The sequence below is a fragment of the Sciurus carolinensis genome, chromosome 17 (assembly GCF_902686445.1).
Source record: "Sciurus carolinensis chromosome 17, mSciCar1.2, whole genome shotgun sequence".
NCBI lineage: Eukaryota > Metazoa > Chordata > Mammalia > Rodentia > Sciuridae > Sciurus > Sciurus carolinensis.
Window position 1 is genome coordinate 32,422,550 of NC_062229.1, and position 27,735 is coordinate 32,450,284.

Below are 27,735 nucleotides of genomic sequence, written 5' to 3' on the forward strand. Positions count from 1 at the left end.
GAAGGAAGTTTCTATACTTAGTTTGAAACCTCTTTTAATTTCATTTTGCCAATGTCTAATGCAAGAGCATCCCAATTAGAGTAAGAAATACCCACCACATCAGGGTCTAGCATTTCTCCTGATGTCAGGCAAGGCTGTGCACCATAGGCTTTTACTTTATCAGTAATGTCACTAATTAAATGAAATTATAATACAAAATAGATATTAAGATTATAAGAAAAGTCTTGATAACTGGCAATTACTGTGTCCTCAATGGGTGTCAAACACTGTGTTAGGGGAACTATAATCATGTTCTTACTTACTCTTCACAAATCCTGGGAGGAAGGTGTTATCATTCCTACTTTATGGATGAAACAACTGAAACAAAAATAATTTGTCCAGGTTCACATAGTAGTCAGTGGCCACTTCAGGATTAAAATCTGGGTCTGTCTCAAACCCTGTGACCATAACCTCTTCCCCTATTGCCTTAGCTAATTAAATTGAAAATCTAGCTGGGAAAGCTGTTCTTGGCAAAGAGGTGGGTGAATCTGCATACCATAATGTTCCAGGATGCTCTGGCTTCCTGTTGCTTCCTAGGCAGTGAACATTGGGCCTCTTGTCTCAGTTGTAGGTCCTTGAAGCCCATTTACTTTGGGGAAGATGGGGTTGCATGTGTAGAGCCAGCCCATGCCGCTAGAGGGCCCCCAACGTTTGAATGGTCTGGGGAGTGGGTCCCTGAGAGGCTGCAGGCATGGCCTCAGCCCAGTGCTGACTCCATTCTGCATTGCTCGTGTCTTATAGAGGAGACTGGGGACAAGACCTAAGGTATAAGGACTCCATCATTTCAAGCAGATCCCCAGAGACCACACTTAGTAGAATAAGAATCCTTAGTAAGGTCCGGTGGAGCCTGAGCGCTCTTTGAACGTACATAGACTGATGTGCTGTTGTCCTTTTTCTGTTGCAGGACATCGAGGCCTATGTGACCATTCTCTGAAATATTTAAGCTCTAAAATCACAGAGCGAAGGCTGCAGGGCACCTGGCTGCCTCCTGGCCGAGGGAACCTGGAGAAACCATTCCTGGGGCCACGTGGCTCTGTCATGCCCATGTTCAGTCCCCAGAATGGCCTTCACTCCGTCCAGGCTGAGAACAGCCCACTGAAGCCCAGGGTGGTGACCGTAGTGAAGCTGGGCGGGCAGCCCCTCCGCAAGGTCACCCTGCTCCTTAACAGGCGGTCGGTGCAGACGTTCGAGCAGCTCATAGCAGACATCTCAGAAGCCTTGGGCTTTCCCAGGTGGAAGAATGATCGTGTGAGGAAGCTCTTTAACCTGAAGGGCAGGGAAATCAGGAGTGTCTCTGATTTCTTCAGGGAAGGGGATGCTTTCATAGCCATGGGCAAAGAACCGTTGACCTTGAAGAGCATTCAGGTGGCTGTAGAAGAACTGTATCCTAACAGAAACCGGGCCCTGACATTGACCCAGCACAGCCACGTCCCTTCTCCAAGGCTGAGAAGCAGACTCTATGGCAAGACTCTGAAAGGAGGTCACTGTGGGGAGACGGGGCGCAGCGGTGAGGCTGCCGGGAGCAAGGCAGCCATTGGGCATCAGGGGAAGTCCCCCCAGGAGCCCGTGCTGGAGGACAAGGTGAGGGCCCAGAAGAAGTGGGTGGGGGGAAGACGGGAGCCTGAAGCAGGTGGCAAGCCGCCCAGGGAAACCGCTCTGGAAGAGAGGCATGCAAGTGGAGAGAAGCACCTGGGAGTGGAGATCGAAAAGACCTCAGGGGAGATTATCAGATGTGAGAAGTGCAAGCGAGAGAGGGAGCTCCAGCAGAGCCTGCAGAGGGAGAGGCTCTCCCTGGGGACCAGCGAGCTGGACATGGGCAAGTGCCAAAGGTACGACGTGGACAAGCTGGTGAGGACGAGAAGCTGCAGGAGGTCTCCAGAGGCAAACCCTGCAGGCGGGGAGGAAGGGTGGAAAGGAGACAGCCACAGGAACAGCCCCAGGAATCCCACTCAAGAGCTGAGGAGACCCAGCAAGAGCACGGACAAGAAAGTAGACAGAGACCCAGAGGATCAGGAAAGCCACCATCAGGGAGCCACCAAGGCCAAGAAGGATGGGGTGGAGAGTGCACCAGCCACAGAGGAGGGGCAGAGAGATGTGAAGAAAGATGCCAAGCAAGTTTGCAGGAACAAGCATGGTGGCTGGCTCCTGAGAGAGCCCCAGGCTGACCCCGAGAAGCTCCCCAGGACCGGAGAGAAGGAGAAGGAGGCGGAGAAGGAGAAGAAGCCAGGTGCATCAGGAGGGAGAAAGGCGGCTCTCAGAGATGACACCCCTGCTAGAGTAGAGAAAGAGCCCAAGACAAGGCCAGAAGAGAACAAGCCAGAAAGGCCCAGCAGCCGGAAGCTGCGGCCTGCGGGCATCATCTCAGCAAATGTGGAGAAGCACTATGAGATGGGCCGGGTCATCGGGGATGGGAATTTTGCCGTGGTGAAGGAGTGCAGGCACCGGGAGACAAGGCAGGCCTACGCCATGAAGATCATCGACAAGTCCAAACTCAAGGGTAAGGAGGACATAGTTGACAGTGAGATCTTAATCATCCAGAGCCTCTCTCACCCCAACATAGTGAAATTGCACGAGGTATATGAAACAGAAACAGAAATCTACCTGATCATGGAGTATGTGCAGGGAGGGGACCTTTTTGATGCCATCATAGAAAGTGTGAAGTTTCCGGAACCTGAGGCTGCTCTCATGATCATGGACTTATGTAAAGCCCTGGTCCACCTGCATGACAAGAACATTGTCCACCGGGATCTCAAGCCGGAAAATCTTCTGGTAAGCCTCATTTTTGCTACTGTGGGGTAGTTTTTTTTTTTTTTTAATGGGATAAAATAAATATTAATTGCTTCATATCCTGTTACCTTTACGTACTTGGACATTACCTTTATGTTATTTTAGCATACTTGTTCTAATTTTTTAAACTGTAGTTAGATTTCGTAGGTTGCTGAGATAAATTGGTTTTGATGAAATTACTGAAAAATAAACCTTGCCATTTAAATAAATGAAAACTGTTTCCTCATCCCTGGGAGAAAAAAAAAATTGCTTGGATGGTGACCAGGCAGACTTAATTTCTTGATCTTTTGCACATCCTCTGGCCCAGGTACTGGGGTGTCCATGGGTGGCAGCTACTGCCCAGGCTTGGTGCCTACCATTGACTGACTTTTCACTGAGACCCTCCCTACGGCCCTTTTGAGGATACTATTTTGCCAGGGAATTCTAAAGGGATGATAGTTTGCAGGAGTCTGTGTGTGGAATGGTAAGGGGCTAACCCTGAAATCAGATACCCTGGGTTTGAACCCTGGCTTTCTTAGTTACTCACTTTAGGATAAGCTCTTTACCTCTCTGAGCCTCAGTTTACTCATTTTTAAGAGAAAAATAACAATAGCACTTATCTTGGGAGTACAGATAAAGCATGGGAAAGAGGAGCAGCCCTTGACTGCGGGGAGCTAGCCTGGTATTCCCAGCTCAACTGTGGTGTTCTACTGTTGAACACATACAGTTTTATAGAGCACCAACCTCTGATAGGGCCACCCTGTGACCATGATGTATCAAGACTCCTTTATAATAATGTGTGCGTGCAGATAACAACAAATATGGCCATGTACCCACCATTGATTATGATCAGAAGTTGCCTTGCCTCATTCCTCCCACCTCCAAATGGGAATTACAAAGGTACTCCACCCCGGAATGACTCCATTTCCTGACACTATCCAGAGCAAACCCCTTGCTTTCTTCAACTCTCCCCTAAATCATGTAACACAGCCCAAACCTCATGAGAAGGCCTTTGGACACCCTCTTGCTGAGATGTCAGCATTCTCCCTTTTGCGGTGAGTTGATAAACCCCACGGGTCTGACCGTAAGTGTATTCCTGGACGTCTTTGTCAGGACAGCAGCCTCACACTGTCACCATCTGGCGTCTGTATTCCACTTTTTTATTTTAATTTAAAATTTTTTATTTCTTCCTTTTCTTTTCCTTTAATTTGTATTGGTGTATGTTAACTATACGTAATAGTGGGATCCATTACGCCACATTCCTACATGCATGTAATTTGATCACCCTCCTTCCCCAATAACTTCCCTTTCCTTCCCCTCCTCCTTCCCCGATCCCTTGTCCTACTCCACTGACCTCCCTGTTTCCCACTATCTTCTCCATAGCCCTGACCACCACCTGAAACATTCTTCACTTTCCTGTCTTCCTTCTCTTCTGGGAAGAAAGTTCCATGACAACAGAGGCTCTGTTTTATTCAGACTATACCCTGAAACCTAGAACAGTCCTGTCACACGGTAGAGATTTAATACGTAAACACAGGTTGGATGGATGAATAAAGACCACAGCAGACTGCAGGACATAGCCAGCAGTTCACCAGTGGCAGCTGCTATTATTATCATCACATTGGAAACAACTCTGATATCAAGCTGGCTATCACAGTAAGCACTCAAAGCCACATTGCTGCAGACATAGCAATAGCAAATGGAGACAAAATGATTTCAGTGAGCTGTATTTTGCAGGGAGAAAGGGATGTCGCTGGTTTCCCTGAATTGTCATGGCTATAGATCAGTTCTGAAAACATTACTCCAGTACATTAACCAGTCTTAAACTGCTTCTGCAAGCAGACTGAAACGCACAGTGCATCAAGCTAATTATTTGGCAAAATGAGGTCTATGTTGACCACGAAGTCAGACAACCTTGTTTATGCCCAGTTTTTGAAATTGCAGAAGTAATTTGACTGGTCGCCTGAGTGGTCTGAATTACCTTCAAATAACATCCTCTCAGGAAAAAAAATATTGTTTTGCATTAACTAGATGCCCTTGTCCTTCTTTCACTCATGTTTAAATTATTTCTGTCTTTTGTGTCTGAGCTCAAATATTATCCATGTATGATGTGTTGTGAACTTTTGATTATGACATTTGGAATTGCAATAGGTGTGTGTGTGTGTGTGTGTGTGTCTGTTTTGAATAAATGACTCTTCTGTTTTCACCAAATTGTTTAAGCAGGAGGGACTGATTAGAGACTTGAGAGGCTCCCATGCACTGAATATTTTGGACATGCGCCTCCTAAAGCATTATCACAGTTACACAATCTCAAATGTGTGGAACAAGATCCTTTGCCCTATAGGGCTGTTTTCTTGTGGGGACAATTAGCTTAGCTTGTATTTTCTAACAAGCTCCTGGAACCCATCTGTTGCTTTGCCCATCTCTTGGGCAATCAAGGCTCTCACTTGTGTGAAGGGACTTTTGCCAGCAATTTTAAATGGCATGGAGTGTAGATGGATGGAGAAGTTCACTTGAAGAAGTAGAGACACTGTAAGGAATATGTTTAGTAAGGACAAGCTGATCGCCTCTGAAGTCTTTTGGTAATTCTTCATGGACTTCAGTGTCAGTACCTGTGTGCTTTTAGTGGTTTGGGGCAATGGTTTGTGTGTGTGTGTGTGTGTGTGTGTGTGTGTGTGTGTGTGTGTGTGTGTGTGAAAGAGAGAGAGAGAGAGAGAGAGAGAGAGAAACAGGGAAAGGAGGATTGCAACTGCAGAGTAGCTATTATTTTTTAGTTCAAAATATGCGTTATTGTTTTTTATCTTCATTGATATTTAGACCTTTTTCTCTTTTCTGATTTTGAAGACGGTCTACAGTTTTTATTTTAAATAAATTTCTGTATGGGTGATGGTATGGCTTCAGAAACTGCAGAAAGCTACATATTTGAGCCATCTTTTGAAGGAAGGGTTAATTATTTGGGCTCCTGTGGGTAATGTGTCAGCTTGCATTTATTGAAATAAAACATGTTTGTCCTTTTTCTGGGTGAGTAAAGTTCAAGATATTGTGATCAGGAGTCTAAATGTTATCTGATGTCAGTGCTTTCTGATTTTTCAGACAGATGAAGATAATGTTGGCTTTGACAATCGGCTTATTGTCTGTGTTTAGAAAGATGTCCTCCCTAAGCTTGCTGATATAATAATGACATTGCAAACTTGTTTTTATTCTAAGATGAAATATTAGAACAAATTAAAAACATATAAAATTTTTTTAAAAGATGGAATATTAATATATATTGCTGTGGTGGTTACTGTATATCAGTTCAGGTTCTTCATTTGCTTTGATTTGTATTCAAGGAATTGTTTTTGAAAATGTTTTTTAGTTGTTGATGGACCTTTATTTTTATTTATTTATGTTCAGTGCTGAGAATCAAACCCAGTGCCTCACATGTGCTAGGCAAGTGCTCTACCACTGAGCCACAACCCCAGCCCCTCAATGAATTCTTTAAAAAATTTTTTTCTCTTTATGCATTTTTATTGGTGCATTATAGCTGTATATATTGGTGAGATTTGTTGTTACATATTTGTACATGCACACAATATAAGAATATAAGTTGGCCAGTATCACTCCCCAGCACTTCCCCTCCCTCCCCACAGTCCACCCCCTTGGTCCTTTTCCTCTGCTCATCTCCCTTTGATTTTCATGAAATCCCCACCCACACACACGCCTTTCTTTTCCTTTTTCCTCTCTAGTTTCCACATATGAGAGAAAACAAATGACCCTTGACCTTCTGAGTTTGACTTATTTTGCTAACATAATGTTCTCAAGTTCCATCCATTTTCCTGTGAAAGTCATAATTTCATTTTTCTTTATGGATGAGTAAAACTCTATTGTGTACACATTTTCTTTATACATTCATCTCACCAAACCCTTTCTTAATTTAATGTGTGACTGCTGTCTCTATTGAGACCTGTCTTTGCTAAGCTTGGGAAAGTGATTATGTGAGAACTAACTTTTGATTATATGGTCAATGGTTAACTGTTGCTTTTTAGAGGTTTTCTGAATGTGATAAGAGATCTTCATGAAGATAGCCAGCTTATCATGTTGTTTTAATCAACAGAAATATCGATGTCTGATAATTAGGTCCGAGAGTAAAATTTCAGGCCTGTATTACCAAGTTCATCTGTTTCTACCGATCACATTTCTGATAAGATGCTAGTGTTCCTCTTCCCTTCGGGTTATTTGGACTCCTGGGGTCTCACAAAAGAAATTTTAATTATGAGATTTTCCAGCTTGCAGAAATATCTGTGTTAATTGCTGCTTCTGCCAGTGTGTTCCCCAAAGAGGTTAGAATCTGCTTGGTGGTGTTGGCTAGGCCCTGGGGAAGAAGGGGAGGAGGCAAACAGAAGCTTAAGTGAAGCTGATCAGACCGGTTCACACAGGACAGGAAATGGACAGGCCAGGTCATTCATAGCCAGTGGCTGAGATATCATATCCAGCAAAGAAAACTGGGTGAGTGGATGGGGGAAGGGGTCAAAGCAGTGCCAGGCATGAGCAGAGTCATTTAAGAAAATCCCTTCCAGAACAAGGGCAAGAAATGGCAGGTGCTTACTCTGGAAACAGGACTGAAAGATATGAGAAGGGTGGGCAAGCCTGCCCCTTAACTGACCTGCAGAGTGTTCATTTCCCTAACTCATACCCCTGCCCCCAGCCCAGCTGCTGCAGCTCTGGAGTGCTAGAAGACCATCAGAATCCAGGAGAAGGGGTGGCGGGGTAATCGAGACAGATCATGGCTTGACTGAGGAAAACGGTGGTACCCTCTTGCTGGCCTCTTATTGCTTTTAGGAAGAATGGACTCATCTAGATGTTCAGCTGCTGAGTATGGACAGGATAGGGCACTGACTGCTGTCCCCAGGGGCAAAGAAAACCTAGAAGGATGGAAAACAGCTTGCTATACTCCTCATCCATTCTCCCTCTGAAGCAGACCTGCTCAATCAATTTGTTGATCTCAACTCCCTGCGTTCTTTATCTGCTTCTACTGTGATACGCAAGAAGGACTCATGATCCTTGCCACTATTGGTTCAATAATGCACAATTCTCCCTGATCAACAAAACTTCTACCAGCTTTAGTTTCAATCTCCTTTCCCCTTAGCTTGTATGACAGAGGTGTCCTTGTCTTCTCGTCAATGGCCTAAGTATTCATGGATATTTTTATATACAGATCACGTTAATTAAAAATTGAAAATAGCCATGAAGCATATCTTTTTAGGCTACTCTTAATAAAATCAGAAAATGTGAATTTCAGCAATAACATGAAATCACTAAAGAAAAACACAATGATACAGGCCTTTAGTTCAGGTTATTTAGTTAAGATTATTAACACCAATCCCTTATTGTTCTCTTTTTAAAATTTTTTTTTATTTGTTATAATTAGTTATACGTGACAGCAGAATGCATTTCAATTCATTATACATAAATGGAGTACATCTTTTCATTTTTCTGGTTGTACACCATGTAGAGTCACACCATTCGTGCAATCATACACGTACACAGGGTAATAAAGTCTGTCTCATTCCACCATCTTTCCTACCTCCTTCCCTCTCCCCTCCCCTCCCTCACTCCCCTCTGCCCAATTCAAAGTTCCTCCAATCTTTCCTTGCCCTGCCACCCCAATTATGGATCAGCATTCAATTATCAGAGAAAACATTTGGCTTTTGGTTTTTTAGGATTGGCTTATTTCACTTAGCATGATATTATCCAGCTTCATCCATTTATCTGCAAATGCCATAATTTTATTCTACTTTAAGGCTGAGTAATATTCCATTGTGTATATATACCACAGTTTCTTTATCCATTCATCTGTTGAAGGGTATCTAGGTTGGTTCCACAGTTTAGCTATTGTAAATTGAGCTGCTATAAACATTGATGTGACTGTTTCACTGTAGTATGCTGATTTTAAGTCCTTTGGGTATTGACAAAGGAGTGGGATAGCTGGGTCAAACAGTCGTTCCATTCCAAGTTTTCTAAGGAATCCCATACTGCTTTCCAGAGTGATTGCACCAATTTGCATTCCCACCAGCAATGTATGAGTGTCCCTTTTCCCCTATGTCCTCGTCAACGCTTTTTGTTGCTTGTGTTCTTGATAATTGCCATTCTAACTGGAGTGAGGTGAAATCTTAGAGTTTTGATTTGTATTTCTCTAATTACTAGAGATGTTCAACATTTTTTCATATATTTGTTGATCGATTGTATATTTTCTTCTTTGAAATGTCTGCTCAGTTCCTTAGCCCATTTATTGATTGGGTTATTTGTATTTTTGGTGTTAGGGTTTTTGAATTCTTTATAAATCCTGGAAAGTAGTTCTTTATCTGAAGTGCGTGTGATAAAGATTTTCTCCCACTCTATAGACTCTCTCTCCACATTATTGATTGTTTCCTTTGCTGAGAAAAAGCTTTTTAGTTTGAATCCATTCCTTTTTAAAAAATATTATTTTTAGTTGTAGGTGGATACAATATCTTTATTTTATTTATTTTTATGTGGTGCTGAGGATTGAATTCAGTGCCTCACACATGCCAGGCAAGTGCTCTACCACTGAACCACAACCCCAAGCTCTGAATCCATCCCATTTATTGATTCTTGATTTTCCTTCTTAAGTTTTAGGAATCTTGTTAAGGAAGTTAGGTCCTAAACTGACATGATGAAGATTTGGGCCTACTTTTTCTTCTATTAGGCCCAGGGTCTCTGGTCTAATTCCTAGGTCCTTGATCTACTTTGAGCTGAGTTTTGTGCAGAGTGAGAGATAGGGGTTTAGTTTCATTTTGTTGCATATGGATTTCCAGTTTTCCCAGCACCATTTGTTGAAGAGGCTATCTTTTCTCCATTGTATGTTTTTGGCACCTTTGTCTAGTATGAGATAACTGTATTTATGTGGGTTTTTCTCTGTGTCCTCTATTCTGTACCATTGGTATACCTGTCTATTTTGGTGCCAATACCATGCTGTTTTTGTTACTATTGCTCTATAGTGTAGTTTAAGTTCTGGTATTGAGATGCCTCCTGCATTACTCTTCTTACTAAGGATTGCTTTGGCTATTTTGGGTCTCTTATTTTTCCAAATGAATTTAATCATTGCTTTATTTATTTCTATGTGGAAAGATATTGGGATCTTAATTGGAATTGCATTGAATCTATATAACACGTTTGGTAGTATGGCCATTTTGACAATATTCATTTTACCTATCCAAGAACATGGGAGATCTTTCCATCTTTTAAGGTCTTCTTTAATTTCTTTCTTTAGTGTTCTGTAGTTTTTATTGTAGGGGTCTTTCACCTCTTTTCTTAGATTAATTCCCAAGTTTTTTTTTTTTTTTTTTTGGTGGGGGAGGGTGCTGGGAATTGAACCCAGGGCCTTGTGCATGTGGGGCAAGCACTCTACCAACTGAGCTACATCCCCAGCCCCCCCCCCCCTTTTTTTAAGGCTATCGTGAATGGGGTAGTTTTCCTGATTTCTCTTTCAGAGGATTCATCACTGATGTGTAGAAAGGCATTAGATTGATGGGTATTGATTTTGTATCCTACTTTACTGAATTCATTTGTGAGTTCTAGAAGTTTTCTGGTGGAATTTTTTGGATCCTTTAAATATAGAATCATGTCATTGGCAAATAGGGATAGTTTGGTTCTTCTTTTCCTATTCATATTCCTTTAATTTCTTTGGTCTGTGTAATTTCTCTAGCTACAGTTTCAAGGACTATATTGAATAGAAGTGGTGAAAGAGGGCATCCCTGTCTTATTCCAGTTTTTAAAGGGAATGCTTTTAATTTTTCACCATTTAGAATGATGTTGGCCTTGGGCTTAGTATAGATAGCTTTTACAACGTTGAGGTATATTCCTACTATCCCTATTTTTTCTAGCGTTTTGAATGTGAAGGGGTGCTGTATTTTATCAAATGCTTTTTCTGCATCTATTGAAATGATCATATGATTCTTATCATTAAGTCTATTAATGTATTGAACTACATTTATTGATGTTTGGATGTTGAACCAATCTTGCATCCCTGGGATGAACCCCACTTGGTCATGGTGCAATATCTTTTTATTATGTTTTTGTATGTGATTTGCCAGAATTTTGTTAAGAATTTTTACATCTATTGTTCATCAGTGATATTGGTCTGAAGTTTTCTTTCCTTGATGGGTCTGTCTGATTTTGGTTTTAGGGTGAAACTAGCTTCATAGAATGAGTTTGGAAGGGTTCTCTCCTATTCTATTTCATGGAATAATTTGATGAATATTGATATTAGTTCTTTGAAAGTCTTGTAGAACTTGGATGAGAATCCATCTGGTCCTGGGCTTTTCTTGGTTGGTAGGCTTTTGATGGTGTCTTCTATTTCATTGCTTGTAATCAATCTGTTTAAATTATGTATGTCCTCCTAATTCAGTTTGGGTAGATCAGATGTCTCTAAGAATTTGTTGATGTCTTTGAGATTTTCTATTTTTTTTGAATATTAATTTCCAAAATAGTTTCTAATTATCTCAATAGTGTCTGTCGTGATATTTCCTTTTTCCTCACGAATTTCAATAATTTGAGTTTTTTCTTTTCTTCTCTTTGTTAGCTAAGAGTTTATCAATTTTATTTATTTTTTCAAAGAACCAACTTTTTGTTTGGTCAATTTTTTCAATTGCTTCTTTTGTTCCAATTTCATTGATTTCAGCTCTGATTTTAATTATTTCATGTTTTCTACTTTTGGTGTTGATCTGTTCTTTTTCTAGGGCTTTGAAATGTAATGATAGGTAATTTATTTGTTGACATTTTATTCTTTTAATGAATGAACTCAATGCAATGAACTTTCCCCTTAGTACTGCTTTCATAGTGTCCCAGAGATTTTGATATGTTGTATCATTGTTCTCATTTATCTCTAAGAATTTTTTTTATCTCCTCCTTGATGTCTTCTGCTATCCATGCATCATTCAAAGTGTATTATTTCGTCTCCATGTGTTAGAGTAGTTTCTATTTTTTTATTTTATTTTTGATTTCTAATTTCATTCCATTATGATCTGATAGAATGCAAGGTAGTATCTTTATTTTTTTGTATTTGCTGAGAGTTGCTTTGTGGCATAACATATGGTCTATTTTAGAAAAGGTCCATGTGCTGCTGAGAAAAAAGTGTGTTTACTCATTGATGGATGGAATATTTTACATATGTCTTTTAAGTCTAAATTATTGATTGTATTATTGAGTTCTATACTTTGTTCAGTTTTTGTTTGGAACATCTATCCAGTGGTGAGAGAGGTATGTTAAAGTCACCCAGTATTATTTTGTTGTGGACTATTTGATTCCTGAAATTGAGAAGGGTTTGTTTGATGTAAATAGATGCTCCATTGTTTAGGGCATAAATATTTATGATTATTATGTCTTGTTGATGTATGGTTCCCTTAAGTAGTATGGAATGTCTTCTTTATCCCTTCTGACTAACTTTGGATTGAAGTCCACTTTATTTGATATGAAGATGGAAACCCCTGCTTGTTTACGCAGTCCATGTGAGTGATATGTTTTTTTCCCATCCTTTCACCTTCAGTCTGTGGATGTGTGTTTCTGTGAGATGAGTCTCTTGTAGGCAGCATATTGTTGTTGGGTCTTTTTTTGTTGTTGTTTTTCATTCCAGTCTGCCAGTCTGTGTCTTTTGATTGATGAATTTAGGCCATTAACATTCAGGGTTATTATTGAGATATGATTAGTATTCCCAGTCACTTGGTTTTATTTTTGGTTTTTAACTTGACTTGGTTTCTCCTTGATTGGTTTTTCCTTTAGTGTAGTTCCTCCCTTTGCTGACTTTCATTGTTGTTGTTCACTTCCTCCTCATGGAATATTTTGCTGAGAATGTTCTGTAGTACAGGTTTTCTATTTGTAAATTCTTTTAACTTTTCTTTATAATGGAAGGTCATCAAATCTGAAGCTTAGTTTTGCTGGAAGTAGGATTCTTGGTCGGCATCCATTTTCTTTCAGTGCTTAAAATATGTTGTTCCAGGCCCTTCTAGCTTTTAGGGTCTAGGCTGAGAAGTCTGCTGATATACGTATTGGTTTCCCTGTATATGTAATCTGATACTTTTTCTCTTGTGGCCTTTAAAATTCTATCCTTATTTTGTATGCTAGACATTTTCATTATTATGTGCATTGGTGTGGTTCTGTTGTAATTTTGTACATTTGGTGTCCTGTAAGCCTCTTATATTTGATTTTCCATTTCATTTTTTAGGTTTGGGAAATTTTTGGATATTATTTTAATGAAAGATTGTGCATTCCTTTTGTTTGTATCTCTGTGCCATCCCCCATCCCAATAATAATAAATTTGGTCTTTTCATATTATCTCATAATTCTTGGAAGCTTTTTTCATGGTTTCTTACCATCTCCTCTGTGTGGTCAACTTTATTTTCAAGAGTATATATTTTGTCTTCATTTCCTGAAGTGATCTAGTCTTTTGGTGATGCTTTCTACTGAGATTTTAATTTGGTTTGTTGTTTCCTTCATTTCAAGGAGTTCTGTTTTTTTTTTTTTTTTCAAAATCTCTATCTCTTTATTGAGACAATCTTTTGCTACCTGCATTTGCTCTCTTATTTCTTTATTGAAGTGGTCTTTTGTTGCCTGCATTTTCTCTCTTATATCCTCCTTTATTTCACAGATCATTTTACTTATGTACATTCTGAGCTCCTTCTCTGACCCTTATTCTCTTTTTTAAAATATTTTTAGTTGTAAATGGACACACAATATCTTTTTATATATTTATTTTTTTGTGGTCCTAAGGATCAAACCCAGTGAGACAAGCACTCTACCATTGAGCTACAACCCCAGGCCTCCTTATTATTCTCATGTTTGTGTGAGTTTTCACCTAAGAGAGTATACTCCTGTGAGCCATCTGAGGATCCAAGATTAAGTTTCTTAAATATGCCCTTATTCTGAAGCAGCTCAGTAAATGTCTTCTACAAGCTTCTGAGGTCTGAGATCGACTTGCCCAATGGCATGAACACGAACCCCTATTTCCATTTTATCTCCTTCCAGAAGTCCCATAGTTCCAGGTAATGTGAGGGTAAGGGGTGAGGAGCCCTCTGCCATAGCTGGGGTGGGCTCCTTGCTGGGCTCTAGCACAAGGTGATGGTGGCTTGGTCTTGGGGCACAGAGGTGGGTAGAGAGAAGTGGTCATCTGAAGGGACAGAATGGAATGTGGGAAACTGTAGGTTGTGTGTGTAGACACCTTTTCTCTGTGTGTGTGTGTGTGTGTGTGTGTGTGTCAAGGAGATTATAGAAATGGGATAGTAGCTAAGGGGGATGCAGAGAAAATGAGGGTTGTATCTTTTTAAGTTGAGATATGACTATCTTCCTGTAATGATGGGGTTGTTCTCAGGGGAATTCTGGGAGAGGAGAGCAGGGTCAGAGTGATGTTTCCGACATCTTGAGTTTGAGATTCTCATCCAATCAGACAACTTGTTGGTGACCTAAAATGTGCTGTAAAATGTGAGGTTAGCAGACTTGACCCAGAAGCACCCACAGTTCATTGTCCATGTCTTCCTCAGTGGGACTAGCCATCTCTGAACCAGATGGGTTCATGGTAACTGATATGCTCAGAGCTGCCCCTGGCGTCCTGCCAAAGGGAGTGAAAGTCAAGTTCATTCCCATGATCTAGAATGTCCTGCATAGTGTGGTCCCAGTCTTCCTTTTATAGATTCCCTTCATTTGCTCTGCTCCATCCTGCTGGCTGTTTCTATATTGTGCCACACATACCCTTGGGCCTTTGCACTTGCTGTTTCCTCCACCTGAAAACTCACTCCTCAGATCTTAATATGGCTCACCCCAACTTCTTTCAAATGTTACTTCCTTAGGGGGTCCTTCCTTAAGCCACCCTGTTTAAAATTCCAACCCCCACCACTGCCTATGCCTACATGGTCCAGTGATGATGGAAGTGTCCTCTGTTTATTTCATGTTATTACTGAAATCCAGTGTCTGGTAGCATCATGAACATTTAAAATGTACCTTTTATGTCTAAGGCACTGGATTTTAAATCTTATTTAAACATAAATAACCACATAGCCTTTATCCCACTTTTTCTTAATACTCACCACTGCCTGACATCACCGATTTAGTTAAATACTGTTTATAAGTAGAAAAGAGGCGTCCTGAGAGCAAGAACTTTATCTGTTTCATTCACTGCTCTATTCTTAATATCTACAGCAGTACCTGGCACATGCTAGGCATTGAATTAATATTTGCTGAATGCATATGAGATGTTAATTCATAGAAAAAAGATGATGTAGTATGTAAGTCCCTGAGTCACATCATAGGCTCATGATGTGACAGGTCCCTGGGAAGACCTTACCCCTACTCATTTTTTTCAGCCATTTTTTGATGACACTCTCTTTTACTGCTATAATATAAATTGATTTCAGGCACTGGCACTTTAATGTGATTTGGTTTCCAAGATTTGGTTTCTGTCCTTGTGGCCAGTTGAAAATGAACCTTGGAGGGAACAGGTTAAAAGAACCCTGAAGGATCAAGTAAGAAATTAGCAAAAATACCGAGCTTTACCCAGGTCCTTTTAAGGCAGTTTGATGTTTGGCATATACTCTGCTGCCATCTTCTGTTCAGAAATGAAACAAATCACAAGATCATATTTAAATTGATGTACTATTGAAGGACAGAGTGGAAGCTAATTGTTCAGAACAATGAGGATTTCTCTTGAGGCTTTAAATCTTATTTAGAGAAGGGTTTATCTGGAAGCTTATGTCAGTAGTATAGATCACCTGGATTCTAAGCAGAACACTTTGGTGTGGCTGGAAGAGGGGAGATAGATACAGACAGGCAACAGTCATGACACTGTATGAAGCAATCCCTACATCTTGGCAGTTAAGGGAGGCTCCAACAGCCCCTGCAGAAGCATGACCCAGAACCAGGAGATAGAGACAGGGGTCTGTGGGGTGAGGCAAGGGAAGTATGTGCCACGAGCTCTGAGCAGGACTTCCACTAAGCCCAGGAAAGTCCAGGAAGGCTTTCTAAGGGAAGGACACTGGAGTGGGACATTTAGTGAGGCCTTTGGCTGCCCCTATGGCCTCCCAATGATTGGTCAGCTGGGAGGTCTGAGGCCCACCACCCTGATCAAATTGCATCTGGTGTGTGGCATTCATTTTGGACATTTGTGGTCAAAAGAGTCATGTTGACATAGGGATCCCCCAGAATGTTGCTGTGCACATGACTCCCTTTGGGATCTTGCAGAAATGCTGATTTTGTTTGGATCTGGGTGACTGAGATTTCCAATAAGCTCCCAAGTGATGCTTTTGGTGTTGGTCAGAGTAGGGAGGAGTGAGAGAGAGGGCGAGGATCAGAGAAGTAGTTCCTTCAAGGATTAGCTAGGGGATCCTGGGATGTTAACACAGAGAAGCCCAAAGGATAACTGGTGGAGGGGGGTCATGGTGCTTATTTTCCATCTTTGGAAGGGTCCTGTCCTTATTCACTGTCGCCCCAACAGGGCTGGGGTGGAATTCTGAACCAATATGTGATGCACCTCCTCTCTGGACTCTCATAGAATGTGGGAGGAAAATGACCCCAGGAGGACATCACTTATTTCATTTCAAGGATTAAGACAGGAAGTGTTCTGAAGCTGGAATGTAAGATGCCTGTGGAAAAGCAAAAGCAAACCAAAAAATTCACAATCAGCACATGAACTTAAATGCAGTTAGGCTGCTTACATAGGTGAGATAAATGACAGCACTGAAGAATAATGCCTCCTGACGGCAGAAGTGGGAGAAGAATGGAAAACACTTTGGGGAAGAGACAAACACTCATCTTAAACCCCTGGGTCCTGTGCATGTGCTGGTGGATGTTATGGGGTGGTCTTGAGACCTAAAGGGAAGAGAGAGGAGGAGGCATAATGTATTTTAAGACAGACCCATAAAGTACCATAAAAACAGATCTGTCATTTTGAAAATGTATTCTTCAGTATCTGGACATTTAACATAATATATTTTCAAAATCAAAGCCTGGGTTTCCAAAATATTTAATCTCCTACTGGTACTGGCTCCGTGGAGCCAGGTTTGGGAATTGGGGGTTTCCTTGAGGAAGGGAATGTTTGACTTATTTTGTAATAGGAATACACACCTTCTTTTGGTAGGTTCAATGCTAACCGTTTGGTTGGGAATATGTACAAATGTTTTTGAGGGATATTGCCACGGCCCTCTCATCTCTCTCTCTGAGGCATGGCCATTAATTCAGAAGATACCGGATGAGGGGCGATGGGGGATGAGGAAAAGACAAACAGACACACATAGACAAAGGTGGGGCTAGGTGGGACACTGTTCTCCAATGGAGAAACAGTGACCCAGAGCTAGCTCAGCACGTTTATTATATATGTTTCTTCAAAAGGTTATTTGTGGGAAAGTTTCAGCAAAGCAGGCAATCTGAAAGATGCAGGACTGGAGAGACATCAAGGTCATCTTGTTTTGCTCAGAATTCTCCATTCCCTGGAGTTGGTGCTTGAACTCAAGGCCTTGAATGATAACTCTAAGCCTTTGCACGGAGTTTGCTGGGGCCAGCGTCAACATAACGAGTGGGCCATCTTGACCTCCATCTTTGCATAGGTAGTTCTTAGTGCAACACAGCCATAAGAGAGTCAGAGGCCATTATTCAAATCACAGGATATATCTATATTTATATCTATATCTATATCTATATATAATTGTTTCTCTCTCTCTCTCTCTCTCTCTCTCTCTCTCTCTTTCTAATAGTTATCCAGCAAATGTGATGAATGTGGATGCTCCATCTGGCAATTATAGGCATTACATTATTTTGTTTTTCTTCCCTTCCAAACTAGATTTTCTAGTCTAAATGATTCCTTTGTCCCCTTTTGGGCTATGTCTATCTATATATACAGTCCAAATGGAATTGTGTTTTAGTTCTAAATCTATGACTTTCCATTTGTTCGGGTCATTTATGGAGACATTGATTAGATTGTGCAGCGATGACTCAAGCTCAGTAATTAAGACACATGCTGCTTATAGAGATGTCAGCTCACTGACAGGAACCAGAGCAAATGCAGAGAACTGATTCTGGCCAGTAGAAACTGGGGAATGGCTGTTTTACCCTGTATTGCCAGGTGTTGCCCATGGCTCATGAAGCACAGGGGGAACCAGAGTTCCCCTAGTGTCCTCCTGACCCAAGTGCTGCTCGGACCATAGGGAATCTTTGCTTCAGTTCCAGAAGAGATGTGAGGATATGTGCCTGCAGACAAGTTGGTAATTTCTCTTATATATCTGGTGGCACCAATAGGTATCTTACTTGGATAAAATTGCCCAGGTTTATCCCAGTAAATTTTCACATAAGGAGCTAACTGAGTGTTGAGTTCCCCGTTGGTCCAAAGCAATCAGATTCTAAGATGAGATATGGGAAGTTGATCTTTGATCTGATTGTAGGTACCAACTAGTATGGAAGGAGGCTGGAGTTTTGATTTGCATCAATTATTTAACTTTTCTCTCCAAATGGAAACTGCTTCCATGGAATACATTTTGAACTTGCAGCAAGAGATGCTGGGTTGCCTTCCCATTGTTCGTTTCTTTTCTTTTTCTTTTTAAAAATGTGAATTGTAACATACTTTTAGTTTTTATTATTTCTTGCATAGTGACCTAAATGCTTATTAGGCATACCTTTTCAGATTCTTTTCTTTTAGGTTAAGAGCTAACATTTCCTAATAATCATTATCTTATATGCAAATCTCTTGAGGGTGAAGGATAGGACATATTAACTTGGTGGTAGAACTGGTTTGCCAGGGATTAGAAAGGCCTGGTCAAAGAAATGAATCTTAGATGGGATCAATTTTGATGGGGTCGCAGAGGGAGGAGTTGAGACGGTCCTCATTCAGTGTGAGGGTGATACCCCTGATTATTGGTGACAAGTTCTGCTTCCTCAAATGTTGAAGTTTGAATATTAGAAAAGTGCTGAGGCAAGTGTAATAAAGCAGGTTTTATTTAAAAAGTAAGTAACACGGATTTCTCCCAAGAGGGAGAAGGGGGTCATAGCTGGTGTCCTGATATCCCAAGAAGTGAGAGTGTCCTGCCCCTTTTATACATTTTAGACTTTCTTTGTTCTCCTGTCCTCTTCCCTCTTATCTCTCTCCTTCCCACATATATGGCTAGGCCCAGGAGATGCCAGTGGGACGGCCAAAAGGTGAGAAGCAGGTGGGCAGGGGGAAGGACCAGGTGGACTGATCCAGCAGGAAGCAGATAAGCTTGGTAATCAAAGGGCTCTGGAGACTTCAACATTCCAATCTCCCAGGGGCAGTCTCCAACTTCCTGCACCCAAACCGGCCTCCGTTTTCTCCATCCGACCTGAATACCTATCTACACTGACTGCCTGTCTTTAATTTTTGCTTCAAGGCCAACTGTGTCTCTTCTCTATTTTAAAAAATGACTGATTCTATCTTTCTCTAAAACCTGGTGGGAGTCCCAGGTAAACTGGGATTATTGGTCATCTTAGGGTGAACACTTTATTCCCGACACAATCATATTTGCTGGAAATTATGATCTCCTCCTTTTTTTTCTTTTTGAGCTGTGACTTTTAAAACATGTATTTATTTATTTATTTTCATGTGGTGCTGAGGATTGAACCCAGTGCCTCACCCATGCTAGGCAAGTGCTCTCCCACTGAGCCACAACCCCAGCCCCTCCTCTTTCCTTTTAATGAATGATGAAATAGAAGGGTCACATGAGTAAGGAAATTTGTCCAGAACCATTAACTGCCAATCTTGGACTTAGAATTATTCAGACTTCTGGCCTGTTTGGTTCTTAAGACCCCATGCCTCCCAATTAGGACCTGTATTTAGCCACCCTTTCCTGCTCTTTGCTTACTTCTTCATTCTAATTCCCAGTTCTCCCCCACTTCTGTCCATGTCCACATGACTTTGCATGCCCACAGGCTTTTTCTAGTTTTCACAAAAGCTAGTCTGTACTCAAAGTATCCACTGATCCTTGTTCCAACTCAGTGCTGTCCAATAGGACTGTCCGCAACGATGGACAGGTTCTCTCTCCGCACTATCCATATGGTAGCCACAAGTCACAGGGCACTGTTAGGTACTTGCAATGTGCCCAGAGCAGCTGAGAGACTGAGTTTTAATTAATAAATTTAAATAACTGCTTCTGACTACTCTGTTGGTAGATGGCACAGTCAACCTCATTTAGTTTTTTAGTTGAAATTGTGAGCACTTGCCTCTGAGGTCAAGTGGGATGATTTGTCAGAGTTGGGCTGAACTTAGGCTTGGGTAGGTTCACTGTTTGCCTGCCTTGACCTTGCTTGTTGTCTCATTAGTATTCCTCAGTTCTCATCGCAGTTTTAATGGTTTGGAGATTTTGGTTCCTTACAGGTTCAGCGAAATGAGGACAAATCAACCACCTTGAAACTGGCTGATTTTGGCCTTGCAAAGCACGTGGTGAGACCTATATTTACTGTGTGTGGGACTCCAACTTATGTAGCGCCTGAAATTCTTTCTGAGAAAGGTAAGTGTTACACATTGCTCTGTGGGACTGTAGCGCTCCTACTAACAAATGTCTTATTTTTAGTATTTAGTATTTTTGAATCTGGAGCAGTTAAAATCTCAGAGAATTGGAATTGAGGCTTGGACTCAGATTTTTAATGGAAATATTTGGAACAGGAGAACTTTTTCCTCATCAGGGCTGCCCTTTTTACAGAGGACAGGTGTGTGTGTGTGTGTGTGTGTGTGTGTGTGTGTGTGTCTAGGCAGGACAGTGAGATGAAAGATGGTGGAGAACTTGAAGCAAGCAAGGCCATCTTGCTGCTGACCCAATGCTACCTCAAATGGGACAGAACTGAAAGAGTTCTATGGTACTTGGTTTAAAAACTCCTTTATCAAGTCATGCATTTTTTTTTTATTGTAAACAAATGGGATACATGTTGTTTCTCTGTCTGTACATGGCGTAATCAAGTCATGCATTTTAAAGAAAAAGGGATCCCAATTCAAACTCCATGAATATTTGTTACCTCTTGGCATATCTTGTGAGGGTTTAATGAACTGGTTTAGCAACATACTCTGCAAAATAAATAAAAAGGAAATGATTATTGTATGATTCCACATATGTGACTATTGGACTACTGTGGCACTCTTGAAGAAGGGTTTACTCATCCTAGGTAAGATGGAAAAGCTCTGGATAGGTTGTAGGCTTGGTGGTAGGGAGAAGGGAGGGGTAGATTCCTAGTAGCAGAGGCACCAGGGAAGCTTAGATGATGAGACCAGCACATGTACAAGGTTGGGTAGTAGAGATATTGAGAAGATGCCTCAGTAGACTTGAAACATTTGGTTGGGTAGACTGAGCCTAGGTCACCACAAACGGGAAGGTGTTTAAACTTGGAATGGTCAGCAGAGTAGCCACTGTAATGTGGCTCTTATGGCAATTGGTTTAAAATTGGTTTTAAATGAGATTTACATGGTAACTGATTTAAATTAGATGGGAGAATACTAAGGGACGTAAACATTTTAATGGAAACATTGAAGAACTGGATAAAAGCAAACAGACAACATAAACTTGTGGGGAAATCCAACGTTGGTGGTAATATCAACTAAAACAGGGTGTTGGAAAGAAAACCTCTTTCGGAGGATGGGGGATGGGATGAGTTAAATTTTGAACACGCTAACCTTACAAGGTGTTCAGAGTGTGTTCAGTGACAGTGTAGTGTGCTCGACACTGTATCAGGATGGATACACGGAGTCATCCACTTGGCAAGGAGGCAGGGGCCATGGAACGAACATGTAGTTTTGAGACTCACGAAAACGGTGACTGAACTGGGGAGACAGTGAGCCCCTCAGTGATGCCAGCGGACAGCAAAGCATGGATTCTTGAGAAAGGTCAAATGTTCTGGTATGAGAGAAGGAATGAGGGGCTGGCAGAGGACGGGGCTGCCTGAAGGCAGGAAGAGGATCAGGAAAGGGCAGTGTCGCAGAAACCAACGGCAGATTGCAAGACGATGGGGAGGCCCAGCGGATCAGTCCCCACCAAGAGTAAAAGAGAGTTGAGAACTGAGCAGATGCCATCAAATTAGCTAAAAGGTATCATTCGTGACTTAGGCCCTTCATATCTTCTTAATGTATATTTGTATCTTGACAAACTTTCTCTGGGGCTTAATAACAAATATCTAACTTCACATTAAAGGTACCAAGTGTGGGCTGGGGTTGTGACTCAGTGGTAGAGTGCTTGCTTAGCATGTGTGGGGCACTGGGTTTGATCCCCAGCACCAGATAAAAAAAAAAAAAAAAAAAAAAAAAAAACTAAACAAACAAAATAAAGGCATTGTGTAGATCTAAAAAAAAAAAAAAAAAAAAAAAAAGCTGCCAAGTGTTCACCTTTTCTAAAGGCAAAAAAGCATTTGTAAACATATATATTCCTGCTACAACTTTTGGGAGGGTGATTGGTGTGTATCAAATACTATTTTATGCATTTCATTTCTATAAAGTGGAGCTGAAGAAATGGCTTGTGTTGGAGAGTGCTTGCCTAGCATGCACAAGGGCTGCGGTTTGAATCCCCGGCACCTCAGAAGGAAAAAAAAAAAAACAAAAAAAAAAACAACTCATTTCTATAATGTTATTTTAAGAATATACTCAGATGCATGTAAATATTTAAAATGTAAGGATGTGCATCAGAAAATGCTTTATAGTTGTTACAATACTGGAAAATGACAAATTACAATATACTGACTGCTCTTATGAATCACATTTATGAAGAGTATTTTTTATATTCTTCCTAGGAAAATTTTTATATAGGAAATGCCATGATACAATATTAGGTGAATGAGATAGGGGATAACATGTGTTATGTACAATGTGATTCTGATTTTGTGTAAAAAAAAAAAAGAAGCATATTTCCGTGTGTGTGTGTGTGTGTGTGTGTGTGTGTGTGCTTATATGCACAAGAAAGTCTTAATAATCATTAAAAAGATCAATATATTTTTTAATTAGGGAAAAGATAATGAATAGACAGGAAATAGACTGCTAGAAGTAATTTTCAAACTATTCTTGAGGTAGCTTAGGGTTTTAAATTTCCAATACAATGTGAACTCATGAATGATCTTACTGCGTGTAGCTAGAATATAGCTTGTGCCACATGTGACTTATCATGCATGTTGACAACACCTGAACTGACCTATGTTCTATTCACTGAGACATGTCTATGGATCATGCAGTTGAATGTTATAACTTATCAAATTTCTGTAAGTTTCCACACGCTTGCTTTCAATTTCTGTGCTTAGTTTCTCAAAGACTAGTGATAAAGGATTGTAAAAGTGGCAGAGGTCCAAGTCCACTTTGTTACTCAAAGTCTGGTGCTTGGTGTGTACTCCTTGCTTGTAGGAGTTGGCACAAGGGAAGGGTGGTAAAGCCCACCATGAGTTTGGAAGCAGCCCTTACTTACTGAGAGCTGAGGTCCTTTGTGACTTACAATTATTGAGAACTACAGTTTTCTGTCATTTATTTCTTCACATTTGATCCCGTCTGGTCTCAGATTCACTTGTGTTTCTGCCTTTGTGCAGGTTATGGACTGGAGGTGGACATGTGGGCTGCTGGCGTGATCCTCTACATCCTCCTGTGTGGCTTCCCTCCCTTCCGCAGCCCGGACAGGGACCAGGATGAGCTCTTTAACATCATCCAGCTGGGCCACTTCGAGTTCCTTGCTCCTTACTGGGACAATATCTCTGATGGTGAGATTAGGAGCTTCCGCATACAGGGGAGGAGGGGATAGGGGACTAGGATCCCTTCTGGGTTCTGACCCCAAAGCAGGTTTTCAGATAAATATGTGAGAAGACACACAGAAGGCCACTACAGTGCCTGGCATGGATCTGGGCTGTCAACGTGCCGTGCCTCAACCTTTATTTCCTCAGTTGTTTCATGTAGGTTTGTGTAGCACTCTGAAGACATGACTTGCTTTGAGAGTTAAAGAAAAAAATCTAAGTATCAGTTGCAGTAACCAACTACTTTCCCTTAAGGTCATTAAAGAACCTCAAAACTGAAAAATATCAGGAACATAACTCTTGTTTGGAAAGAGAAAGGCCATTTTATATCCATAAGTATTGCTGATGGAAGGACTCAAAGTACTTGATGTGCATGTGAATAATTAGGGGTCTTGTGGGGGTGCACCTGGAGTGCAGGGACTTTGCAAGGTAAGGGGTGTAGGTCTCCACTACTTTTTAGTGAGCTGGATACATCCATGGTCCTTCTCCCTTTGATCTTCAATTGTATCGGATTCCAAATGGAATCTCTCCCCTCATCTCTACTGATTTGTTTCTACTAGTTACCACCCTTATGAACTTGAGAACTGGATATTGTGGGGTTTGAGTCTTGAACTTAGAAAGTTGGACAGGAGTGAGGACTTCATTTTGTCAAGATTAGTTCATTGAACTGCCTCCATCTCCAGCTTCTACCTCCTCCCTAGAACTGGGGACTGAGGAAAGGGAAAAGCTTCACTTTCCCTCTTAAATAAGGTAAGGAGAGGCATGGCTTGCTCTCAGTGGAGTGAGGGTCTGACCCGAGCAGGGCAATGGCAACTTGGGAACTGAAGTCCTCTGCAGCATGGTCCTTAGATTTGGGCATGGATACTTCTGAACTGGTCCCCATTCCTATGAGGGCTCTGCTTTGTTTATACTCTCCCCACAGAGTGAGGCGACTGTGTAGCCATGGAGATGTGTCCCCCACAGCCCAGAGGCCATCTTCCCTATCCACATGGCCCACGCCCACTTCAAGGTCTGAGAGGCTTCTTCTCTCAGCCTCATCCCCCTGTGCCAAAGGGTGACCTTGGAATGACTGTTTGGAGAGTGTAGAGAGAGCTCGAGGTGGGGGGTGGCGTATCCAATCATCAGTTGGTCAAATAAGGCTATACATTGTATGTCTACATACTTAATGTAGATAAGTATGAATCTCACTGGTTTCAAATGCTCAGTAGTCATGAGTACATAGAATAGGTCTAGAATGTCTTCATCTTCTGTTGGACAATAGTGTTAGAATCCAAGCGCCTGCTAGCCAGCACGTGGTGCTAACATGAGAGTCTGAGAAGTCTCAGTTTAAATCTGGCCTCTCAGCCTCCGAGTCTTCTGAGGACCTTGAAGGAGTAATGCTGGTCAGGGTGGGACCGGGGCACTTTGTGGGCAGAATTTGCCCAACTTGAACTTAGTGGGTGGAATAGGAGACAATCCATAGCTTTTGTGCTCTAGAGGTAGCTGCATAGTGGGGTGGGGAAGGGGTGATTGGTGGTTGAGCAGCTGATCTTGATAAAGAGGCATCCTTCAAGAAAGGTTTAAAAAAGTGTTTTCGCCCGGTATGGTGGCACATGCCTGTAATCCCAGCAGCTGGGGAGGCTGAGGCAAGAGGATAGTAAGTTCAAAGCCAGCCTTAGCAACTTAGTGAGACCCTAAGCAACTCAGTGAGACCCTGTCTCTAAATAAAATATAAAAAAGGGCTGGGGATATGGCTCAGTGGTTAAGTGCCCCTGGGTTCAATCCCCAGTACCAAAAAACAACAAACAAACAAACAAACGAACAAAAAAAAAAAAACCCAAGAAAAACAAGTGTGTGTTTTCTTCTTATGCATTCCTCAAGTGGTTGGAAGAACAGGCTCTATGGGCCAGGCTGGGAGAGCCAGCAGGCCAGGGAGAAATATTTTGTCCTGCCTCTCTGCCACCTGGCCCATCAGGTGTCACCACATCCCTCTAGAAATCAGCCATGGTCCTGGGCAGGAAATGAAATTGATTTTGAATTTGTGCTATTTATTGATTCATTTCTCCATACCTACATGGAAACATATTTGTCAATGGAGGATGAGAGAACATATTTTATTTAAAAACTTGCTAGTTTGATTTAAAACTTTAAGATGCATAGATGTATGGTTTGTGGCCTCTGTTTGTTCTCTTGCCCTGAGAGCACAGATGTTAGGAGTGGGCCTTGCCCTGAGGTTCTAGAGAGATGAACAGACATCCCAGAGCTGGACTGTTCAACATAATACCTGTTGGCCACACATGGATAAATTTAAATATGGATTGCTTAAAGTAAGTGACATGAAAATTCAGTTCCTCAGTCTCCCTGGCTAGATTTCAGATGCTCAGTAGTCAGGAGTAGGTCTAGAACGTCTCCATTTTCGGTTGTTCTGTTCTCTTCTGGAACACCAAAGAGCCTGATAGCCAGCCATGGTGCTGACATGGATGTGGTTGTTCTTTCATGTCTGGGGAGGAAAAAATTCAGAACCGCCTGAATTTACCATGTATCCTCTCTTCCATCTCTTCCACTCCCGTAGCTGCCAAAGATCTGGTGAGCCGGTTGCTGGTGGTAGATCCCAAAAAGCGTTACACAGCCCACCAGGTTCTTCAGCATCCTTGGATTGAAATGGTTGGAAAGACCAGCACAGTGAACCTGCAAAAAGAGGTGTCCCCCAGCAGTGAGGGCCACATCCGGAGCCAGCACAAGAGGGCTGCAGAGCAGGCATCATAGCCCCAGCTATGGGCACCTGATCAGCCTCAGTTCTGCTCAAGAAAGTAGAAGAGGATGAAAGTCTGAGGGAGAAGCAATGAAATGGACTTCTTCACATAATTGAAGAATCAGAGAAGAGACACTCAGTTTATTTCAAAGTATATGAAAAAATAAACTGAGTTTTCATGTTAAATGTTGTAACATATTTTTAGATTTGTATATTTAAAGTCTTTAATACTTTCTTTGGGGTAAGCATTGTTATTAGTGTGGGATTTTGGTAATTATGATGTGTTTTGCTTTCTCCATGTGATCAAGTTTGTGGTGTATTACAAGAGCGGTGCTTACTAGTGTCTAAACTCCCCCGTGAAATTAATAAGGTGGATCATGGTCTTTCTGTGTCAATAAAATGTGCTCTGAATAACAGAAGTGGATCTGTATTCTGATTGCTTCTTAATGCTAGTGATGAGAGTCAGGGAATGATAGTCCAGATGCATCCCCTGAAGCCGACGTGACTACATATAAATGTGATGGACACTTGATAAATTAATAGGAGCTGTTTATATTTAGGATGTGCTAACCTAGCATTGTAGTGTGACCAGAAATCAGATCTGGTGCAGTCTGAAAAATGGAAAGGAGAAATCAATCATTCTTGCTTCTACAATACCTATTTATATTGTTTTTCTGCCCTGAGCCTATGTCACTACTACCTGAATTCAGGCACTCATACTGTGACTATTAATATTTCAGCTCACAAGGAAGCCATTTAGTTCATTAGGATGTCGGAAATGCAGTGAATGGATTCCACAGAGATTTGAAGGAGTGTGAGTTGGGGCACATTCCCACCTGCAGGGCATACATATGGAGGGCACAGAGCACATGTTCCAGAGTTCGGATGACTCTGGGGGTATGTGTGAGCAAACATTCTGGTATTGCCCTAACTAACCTTTCCAGATCATGTGCAACCTGGTCAGTGGGCCACAGACTCAGAAGTGTGGGCTTCTCACTCCTGCTCTACCTTACCTATCACTATTGGAGTCATCTGGGTGGAGGACTGTATTAGGAAAAGAGTGCTAGAGAATTTAGTAAAAGAAATTGCTTAAACAGGTGTTGGAAAGTGGAGAATGCAGAGAGGAGGCTCTGCAACAACTTAGAGATAGTAGCTGCAGGAAGTAGTTTCCGTTCCTAAGTAGAGGACCAAGGGAAGGGTTGGGGTGATTAGGTCCTGGAAGCTCAGAGGAGAAATTCCTTGTAGGGGAGGCTGGAACGTGCCACCTAGTTCTTCCTTCAAAATGGAGGGAATAGCCTGCTTGGGTGCTGCCATCTGACAGACGGCAGTTGTCAGACCTCCACAGGAATCCCCCTTCGCTGGGAAGAGTTAGCCCACAGATCCCTCCTGAGGCAGGCCATATCCAATACCTAGTCTGTGTAATGAATGAAGGTTCAGACCTTTGCCTGCTGGGGGTGATGCTGAAAGGC

The 27,735-nt window shown here is 41.7% G+C and overlaps 1 protein-coding gene and 1 non-coding gene across 2 annotated transcripts; one reads left to right on the forward strand and one right to left on the reverse strand.

The window, feature by feature from the left end:
* The first annotated feature begins 1,110 nt into the window (after positions 1 to 1,110).
* Positions 1,111 to 26,714, forward strand: Dclk3 (doublecortin like kinase 3). The gene is made up of 4 exons (XM_047531984.1): positions 1,111 to 2,808; positions 20,165 to 20,297; positions 23,338 to 23,505; positions 26,087 to 26,714. Exons 1-4 carry the CDS (start codon positions 1,369 to 1,371, stop codon positions 26,278 to 26,280), a joined length of 1,935 nt encoding a protein of 644 aa, XP_047387940.1. The 5' UTR covers positions 1,111 to 1,368; the 3' UTR covers positions 26,281 to 26,714.
* Trnav-cac (transfer RNA valine (anticodon CAC)) lies at positions 10,159 to 10,231 on the reverse strand. Its single transcript has one exon. It is a non-coding gene; the product is annotated as a tRNA-Val (tRNA).
* Positions 26,715 to 27,735: the final 1,021 nt, after the last annotated feature.

What these genes read in the sequence shown, in the direction of transcription:
- Dclk3 (XM_047531984.1), top strand. Translation starts at nt 1,369, where the DNA reads ATGGGCAAAGAACCGTTGACCTTGAAGAGCATTCAGGTGGCTGTAGAA. An exon ending in TCAAGCCGGAAAATCTTCTG is followed by an intron (nt 2,809 to 20,164) that starts GTAAGCCTCATT and finishes GGTTCCTTACAG; the next exon opens with GTTCAGCGAAATGAGGACAA. An exon ending in TGAAATTCTTTCTGAGAAAG is followed by an intron (nt 20,298 to 23,337) that starts GTAAGTGTTACA and finishes GCCTTTGTGCAG; the next exon opens with GTTATGGACTGGAGGTGGAC.